The 8,322-nt window shown below is 35.3% G+C and overlaps 1 protein-coding gene across 1 annotated transcript in view; it reads left to right on the top strand.

Annotated features, from left to right (window-relative positions):
• The window catches only part of LOC103907552 (PR domain zinc finger protein 2), a 14,563-nt gene extending 7,293 nt beyond the window's left edge, over positions 1 to 7,270 (top strand). Inside the window, exons 2-4 of the mRNA XM_019474754.1 lie at positions 1,930 to 2,047; positions 3,332 to 3,435; positions 7,012 to 7,270. Of these exons, the coding sequence (XP_019330299.1) occupies positions 1,930 to 2,047; positions 3,332 to 3,435; positions 7,012 to 7,215 (426 nt within the window). The 3' untranslated portion in view covers positions 7,216 to 7,270. The remainder of the gene's footprint in view (positions 1 to 1,929; positions 2,048 to 3,331; positions 3,436 to 7,011) is intronic.
• The last annotated feature ends 1,052 nt before the right edge of the window (positions 7,271 to 8,322 follow it).

The following is an 8,322-nucleotide window of genomic DNA, read 5'->3' as shown; positions in this document are numbered from 1 at the left end:
AGATAAGTGACATGCCATACCTCTGAAGCGGATCCAATCAAGCCTACATGATTTTACTAACCTTTAGTGAAATTTACTTGCTGAGGGTCATAATGGAGAAACTGCTTTGCTGACTTAAGCAGGTTTATTTGATCCACATTTGGTCTACATTTTGAAACAGAATTTACAGAAGATGAGTGTCTAGGTGTTAAGAAAAGATAATGGAACGCAGTTGCTGATGCTTTAGTGCAGAATCAACTTGCATTATACTTCTATTTTAGGGACTTTTACCATTTTATTCTTTGTAGGAAACCCAGGATTTTAAAAAACTATCAATAGGATGGTTATGAAATAAAATGAAAAAACGTCCTATTCTTCCTGTGTTCTGGCTGTGTTGCTGCATGCTGTTTTAATCAAATAAGTGTATTTTAGCATGGCAGTTCACTTGCCTCTCGTTACTTTAATTGCCAGGAGCATGTTTCAACAGTATAATTTGGACATTCAGGACGTATGTGTCCTGAAACACTTCTAACAACTTCTCTCATCTTCTGATTATTGGTATTCAAAAAGTATGCAGCTAACAAAGTTTTCTACTAAAAGCATCATGTGTTGCTTTTAAATATACTAGTCTTTTGGAAGCAGTCAGAAACATTTTCTAGCAGAAGAGATCGTATTTAAGATCTAGTGTACAGCTGAAACTTAAAATAATGAACACTTTTTGTGGCTTATTTTCAGAAAGGTTTAGGTCTGAATGTTAGATTAGGTCTGTGGTAGCTGTCTGTAATTTGAAGGGAAAATTAACCTACCTCCTTTACTTTTTTAATTGAGTTAGACTTTCCAGACAGGTTATGTAAGAGCTGTAATGCTACGTACTTTTTTGAAAAATGTGAGTTGTCGATTTTAAAAATAGAATTAAACATGTTGTATACAAATATGTTGTGTAATCAGAGTAATTCTAATGCTTCAATAGAATGTTTAAGGAACTGGAGATTTTTATAGTGATAACTCATAGATACTAAAACTCTAGGACTGTTTCTATGAACACTTATGTGACACTTTTTTGAAGAAGTCTCAGCATAATAGACTAGGCAGGTAGATCAACTTCACAGTGTATTTTATCTGAAATTTGGAAGAACTTTAATCAGAAACGGCACAAAGGAGTGTTGTCTCAACCTAAGTAGCATGTAACAACGCTGTTACTGACCTTGTTACTTGTTAAATGTAGTTTCTCATGGCATAACTGATCAGTAAAAATAATGCGACTGAAAACTGTTCCATGGATGAGTTTTAGATTACCATATTAATGAGCGGTTTCAAAGACTTAACACTAAGCCTGAACTTAATGAAAACTATATTCTGAAAAACATAGATATTTTCCAAGGCATAGAACCACAGTACTTTTCTGTTCATTCATCTTTAGGTATAAGGTAGTAGTGCTGTCAGGTAAGTCATATTCAGATGGAAAAATAAAATACCTTTAGCTCTATTCTCCAAGTAACTCAAGGGAGAATTTTGAATTTGTTTTTAAGGAGAGGCCAAGGAAAATGAATGAAATGGCAAATAGCCTAAGAGATACATGAAAACCCTTTCAGTTAGATGTACTCACTGTATACTGCTTGTAATCAAAACACATCCACTAACTAAAGCGAAAGAATATTTACAGCAACTTTAGTTTCCAGTGTTTTACGTATATCTCTAATGTGGTCTTAGAACTCTGTGTTAAAGCATAAACAAGCCTAATGAAAATGATAGTGAAAACTTGAATGTTCTGATAAAAAGATACCTCTACATTAGCACGTTGATGGAGGGGACCCTAGTTGAAATGGCAATTTGGAAATTTTACTTTAATTTCCAGTCAAGAGTTTTTGTAGCTCATATGGGTTGATCATCTGTTGTGCTATTGTTTTTATCTGTTAATGGTCATGGTCCTTCTGGCTTTTTGACTTGTAGAACACAACTGAATCTACTGTTGCTGTGGAGACCTTAGATGATGTACCTGAGCATGTGCTTAGGGGGCTTCCTGAGGACGTGAGGCTCTTCCCATCTGCTGTTGACAAGACACGGCTTGGTGAGTGCTACAACTGTGAAAAGCAAATGAAGATTTTTATACTAGTCCACATGAATTACAGTTGCTGTGAAAGTTTGGTGCCCTCCTGTGCTGGGTAGGGATCATGTCTGGTGCATTTATCTGAAATAATTTCTGTTGGAAAGAGTGGACAGCTGCTAAGTTTCTCCAACATCCCAAGATGATGTTCCTAGAACATCAGAATTGGGGTCAAAGCTGGACCAAGATGCAAATAGATCGCTATGAAAGTACCAATATGTTACTTCACCGGTTTGTTTTCACTTATAGCACTTTACCAGTTTTGTGTTTTGCAACTGTCTTACTGTTGCCTCTTTAGAATGCTGCATCTCACTGTCCAATCAATATAAGAAGTTTAATTTATAAGAACAGATTCAGTGCAGACTTGAAAGCTGCTATATGGAGCAAAGTGGTGTTTCTGTAGTATGTCCAAAATGCTTGGCTTCTTTTTTAACAAAGTTTAACGTGGGAGAACTTTGATAGAAGTCAGAATTGCAGACTGGATACTCGATGTTGAAAGCTGGTAGTTTGAGGAATAAGCCTGACAATAGATGCATTGCTGTTAGTAACAGGTTATAAGCTCCTTGGAGCAAGGTTATTCTGTTCTAGTATGAACCTGATCTAGCATGGTCTGACTGAGAATGTTATGTTTAATTAGCAGTTATTTGTCAATCTGTTATTAGTTTTTGTGCTATAAAATATGAAATGCAGCTGTCCATTTTCATTCGGTTAAATCTTGTCAATAAGTTTGTGGGCAGATGCACATATTTTAACCAATCCTAAATGTGTTTTCCTTCAAAATATACTATTAATTAGTTTCACAACTTTCATGAGGGCTTCATTTGCCTGGCATTGCTTCAGAGAAAGCAAATAGGATTTTTGTTTTAATAACATGTTTACTCAGCAAAACAGCTGAAATCTGGGACTTCACAATATAAAACCTGTCGTGCTCTTATGGTATTTTGAATATCACCTGAAGGACAAGAAAAATCGAGGTCGTTTTTTGTCTTCAGAGCTACAGTAGCCCATGAGCAAAGAATGAAACCAGGTAAATGCTTAAACCTTTCAAGATTGAAGTGAGTTTTGGGGAGAAGATTGTTTGAATTCATTTTAGTAGAATTCAGTTTCCTTATTGTGATCTTAATATTGTAGAATGCTCCCCAATCTGAGACAGACACCTGTAATGATCTTAAGAAATATGAATTGTGAGTAGAAGATTTGCTTGAGATAAGTTAGATTAGTTTTAACTACTGATATGTGTCTCTGCAGGTGTCTGGGCAACAAAATCAATTTTAAAAGGCAAGAAGTTTGGACCATTTGTTGGTGACAAGAAAAAAAGATCTCAAGTTAAGAGCAATGTATACATGTGGGAGGTAAGAAACAGCTTGTAAATGGAAAAAGGTATCTGTCACTAGGTCAGTATTTTGTATTTAGCCTTTAATTTTTCCAGGGATTTTAGACATAGACATGATGTGAAATAATTGCCATCTATGTCTACCATTGCAAACAGTTATTTATAGACACTTGGATTGAGCAACCAATCTGAATTACAAAGCTTTAAACTATTTGCATTGTTTGAAATTGCTGTATTTATTTTCTTATATACTGTCTCTGGATCACGCCTCCCCTTAAGAGTCTATTGCTGATAAAGCTTTGCTTTGTTGGCTTGAACCCTGAGTGATATCCCTTCTGCAGCTGAGTACTGTCAACTGCTTATGAAATTAGGGACATTTGGAGGATATGGAATCTCTTAAGGAAGCCATAGCGCTCCTCCTCATTGAAAACCAGCTCTTTGAAAAACAGCTTTGTTACGGGAATTGGTTTTGCTTTTGGAGTTTTTATAAAAGTTCTCAACTGTTGCAGTATTGCTTGTGCTGCTTGTGTTTGGGCTTGCCTTAAAGCAAATACTGTCTGGACAGCTGAATAGCTTTTTAAGCTCCACTGATAGTCATAAGACCTTGGATGTTATGTAGTTTTCAAAATGTAGGTGTCTTAATCTGGAGTTGAATCCGATCTACAGTGTCTTTGGAGGTAGTTATGAATTGCCTTAAAGACTTAATCAGTCTTTCTGGAGACACATATAGCAAATGGCTTTAGCAAAGTGAACGGTCAGGGAGGGGAGGGATGGAGGAACTGTGGCATAGCATATTCTGGAAGAGAACTTGCTAGTTTACAGATTTTTAGGCTAAAGATATTGATAGTAGTCATCCTTCTGGCCCCTGGTCTGCAAAAATTGAACTGTATAAAACATTGGATACACATACAAAACTTAATGTTAACCCCTATCAGAGGAATTGATCTTGAACAATTTCCCATAAATGCAAATTCACATTCAGGAAAGTAATAAAGTGTTCGAGTATAACTTTTGTTGCGTTGAGCTAATTTTATCACAAACTGGACTGCATAAGGTATCTTCGATTTTGATCTGGTACAAGAACACTTAGTGAGATTGAATCAGTCAAGTAAATTATTGACCTTGCAATTGTTTTTCTCAGTCCTGGAGTTTGAATGTTCTCAGTGGATATGTCTTAATATTTTTTAAATTTGTGTTGAGAAATGATAGTTGCAAACAAGCTGTTACAAAGTTTCGTAGTTTACAATGCAGGCAATAATAGGAACCCTTGCTAGATTTCAAAGTAATTGTGTGTTGCTTTAATACTGATTTCTGGAATTAAAAAAAGCAGCTAAAATGAGACCGCAGCAGTTGGCCCCATATGCCAATATCTGAAACGACTCCAGAATCTTAACTGTTAGAAAATGCAGTTTGTAAAAGGATGGTGGTGTGTGGGAGTAGTTGGGTATATGGACCTTCAACTAGGAGAACCACCTTTTCCACAAGAATCCCATTTGTTTCTTTAGTGAAGTTAATCTGCAGAAAAAGAAAGGCTTCTAAAAGCTGGCATCTCCAGTCAATTTTAATAATTTTGAGCTGTCATGCTAGAGTATCATTCTGAATAAGATGAGTTTTGTGTGTCAGTGTATGCTTGCTGTGTCTGAGGAGAGAAATAGAGACTTGAACATATTTCCATTTTGTGTCAGAGAGAAGCCACAGATAGGAAAATGACAGCAAGTGACTGAAAACTGAGGGAAATGCCATCTGCTGATTCAGAATGACTGGCACAACTGTGCTGAATGATCTTTATTGTGGTTTACAGGAATCGCTTCAAGTCGCAGTGTTATATAGAGGAGTTGGAGCTATTTCCTTTCTAACAGTGCACAAGGCCTTTAAACAATCTTCTGTAAATTAGAAGCTTTAACTGAAAAGTAATAAAGTATTTTGTTTTGTGCAAAAACCATAATAAAGTAATATAAAAACATAATAAAGTAATATATTAAAAAAGTAATAAAGTATTGTGTTTTGCCATATATTCCATATCTGCTGACTCTTCCACAACATCATTTGGCTCTTTTCTTTCATTTTAACCAACAGGATTGCTTTTACAGTCTTGGTCTGTGAAGCTGTTTACGCTTTCATATTGTAAGGGCTGGGTGTGCTGATGAACATTCTTTCAAAAGTCAGCTGATTAAATCCATGCTGGAATAGTTTAAGTAAGGGAGATGTTTTCTCTTTGCTTGGAAAGAAACTGAGATGATTTTGGTATATTTATTGAAACTTTACCTTTATTGATAAAATTCTGTTTTATTAAACCAACAATATATCAACACACACAAAAAAATCACATTTATTAAGTGATTCTTGTTTTAAGCTGTTGTAGAAGTGCACTTGAATTTGAAAATGTAAAACAGTTGGAAAAGACTTAGAATTACTTGTAAAGTAAGTATCAGAAACAATAAAAAGCTACAACATTGTGTAACAGAATGGGAAAGTTACGGTGAAATTGCAATTTTAGTTTATTCCTTATCTGCAGTGGTGCTAAGTGAATGTTGCAGGAGGTGACGAGCTAGGGAGGCTGGGTTTTGAAAAGAGCTCTTCCAGGCAGAGGCTGATATTTATAGACTTGACCAAAAGGAAAAAAGCCAATGATAAGATATAATTAAATTGCACGTATTTTTCCTTTTTTGTTTTTCTAAAAATCTGTGAGCTGCCCAATACTTCTGACACGTTGTGTACCTGTTAGTGTATGCCTGTGTTCCGAGACAAAGTAACGGAAAAATGACAGTTCCAGTTGCCAAACAGTGGTGTGTTCTTCGGTTTGGAAAAAAAAGCATAGCGTCCACTGATGGCTCTTCTTATAGGCATCTAACTTAGATTATAATGAGAGAAGTGGGAGATGCATAACATGTCTTGAAAGAGAAGCAGAATTGCCTGTCATCAGAAAATACTGAAGAAGTCAGTAACCTTGCTTCATTGCAAGCTGTCTTGAAATGTAAAACAGGAGTAGGTGTTTAAAAATTTTTCTCCAAGAACGGAAACCAAAGAATTTACACAGCATCTTGGAACACACGGAAGTTTATTGACATGGTCAATTTTTAGAGGTGATCACAAGATTTCTGAAAGGTTAAGATTTTCTTTAATACCCTGAAAAAAGATTAAATATAAATTATGCTTTCCCTTATGGTTCCAAATAAAGCAAATGCTTCTAACGTCTATATAGTTACTTTTCCCAAATCATCAGATAGTAAAAATAAAGCTCTCTTGCCTTTATATCTAAATGCAAAATCTAGAGAATCATTTCAGGCTTGCCAAACTGAAAAGAAAGCATAAAATGTTTTAAGTGTTTTGGTTTCTGAGCCCAAGACCTTCAGAGAAGGGCTTGCAGGCCAAAAGCTATTTTTTTTCCATTTGTACCATTCCACTGAAGAGATTGCAGAACACCAACACCACTCCCCCCAGCACAACCCCTACCTCTGCTCATATCCTTTGTGTTATCTCTGTCCTTAGATGATGATTACTACTTTGTATACCTTTAAAATGTGTAGTGTTTTAGTGCATGTACACTTCAGTGGTAACAGTTGTCCATTTGCTTAATGCCATTTTTGTCTCATAGGTGTATTACCCAAACTTGGGATGGATGTGTGTTGATGCAACTGATCCAAAGAAAGGGAACTGGCTACGATATATAAACTGGGCACGTTCAGGAAAGGAGCAAAATCTGTTTCCTCTGGAGATCAACAGGACCATATACTACAAAAGTTTAAAGGTATCACTGTCTGAAGAACAGTTACTGCTCTGTTACCTTTTATTATTATAACTTTTATTGCCCTTTATTCAAATTCTATTTTTTTTACTATTTGTATTAAACAGATTTTGAAACATTTTATGAAATATAATTAAAATATTGCAAATGCTACATTTCACTGGTCTAAATTCTTCTGTGCCAATGCAGTTGACATTAAAATCTACTGTTAAAATATAAGATATATATGAACACTAGGTCTATCTTGTGGGTTAATGATTTGCTGTAGCACCAGATTTGATACAAACTAGAATGAAAAACTATAGCAGATTACATAAAATAAATGTTTTTCTATTTCTGTAGATACAAGACATTTTTCTAAATTCTTCTGTGCCAATGCAGTTGACATTAAAATCTACTGTTAAAATATAAGATATATATGAACACTAGGTCTATCTTGTGGGTTAATGATTTGCTGTAGCACCAGATTTGATACAAACTAGAATGAAAAACTATAGCAGATTACATAAAATAAATGTTTTTCTATTTCTGTAGATACTAAGACATTTTTCTACTGAGGATTTTTTGCAGAAATCAGTTATTTTTATGGTCTTTGCATTGTATAACAAAGGAAGCTTCATGAAACACATTTCCCTGGTTTTATACCCTTCCAGTTTTATTCAGGGAGTGGGGGGGCAGGAAAACGGTGTCATTTCTGGGGCATTGTATCTCCCAAGCCAAGAAAAAAAGTGGTTTAACTATAAGTAATGGTAGAGTATGTTAGTGTTAGAAAATTGTTGCTATAAAGTATTATTTGAATCTCCAATCAAGAACCTACTAGCAGTGAGTGTATATATAGCTCAACTTTGTCTTTATTTAAAATGCTTTTTGGTTTTGGGGTATGTGCAGCCTTGCTGTTACGCTATTGCTGTTTCTTACATTTCCTTGTAAGGCTGACAACATCTATAAGTAACCGATCTTCACTTAATAAAAGAATGAGTTGATACCATGCAGTTTTGCAGTTTATAGGGCAGTATAGCAGTATGTAAAACTGTTATATTTTAGGCCACCCAAACTAGATTGGGGGAAAAAAAAACCCAAACCCTTCTAAACATTTTCTGAACTTTCTAACAGCTTTGAGAGAGCATTCAAGTAGAGGTTCACTATCGCCAGCCAGACTAT

This window comes from Aptenodytes forsteri, unplaced genomic scaffold (genome assembly GCF_000699145.1).
Source record: "Aptenodytes forsteri isolate BGI_AS27 unplaced genomic scaffold, ASM69914v1 Scaffold61, whole genome shotgun sequence".
NCBI classification, from domain to species: domain Eukaryota; kingdom Metazoa; phylum Chordata; class Aves; order Sphenisciformes; family Spheniscidae; genus Aptenodytes; species Aptenodytes forsteri.
Note: the sequence above shows the minus strand (reverse complement) of the source record. Positions and strands in the feature narration are given on the sequence as shown.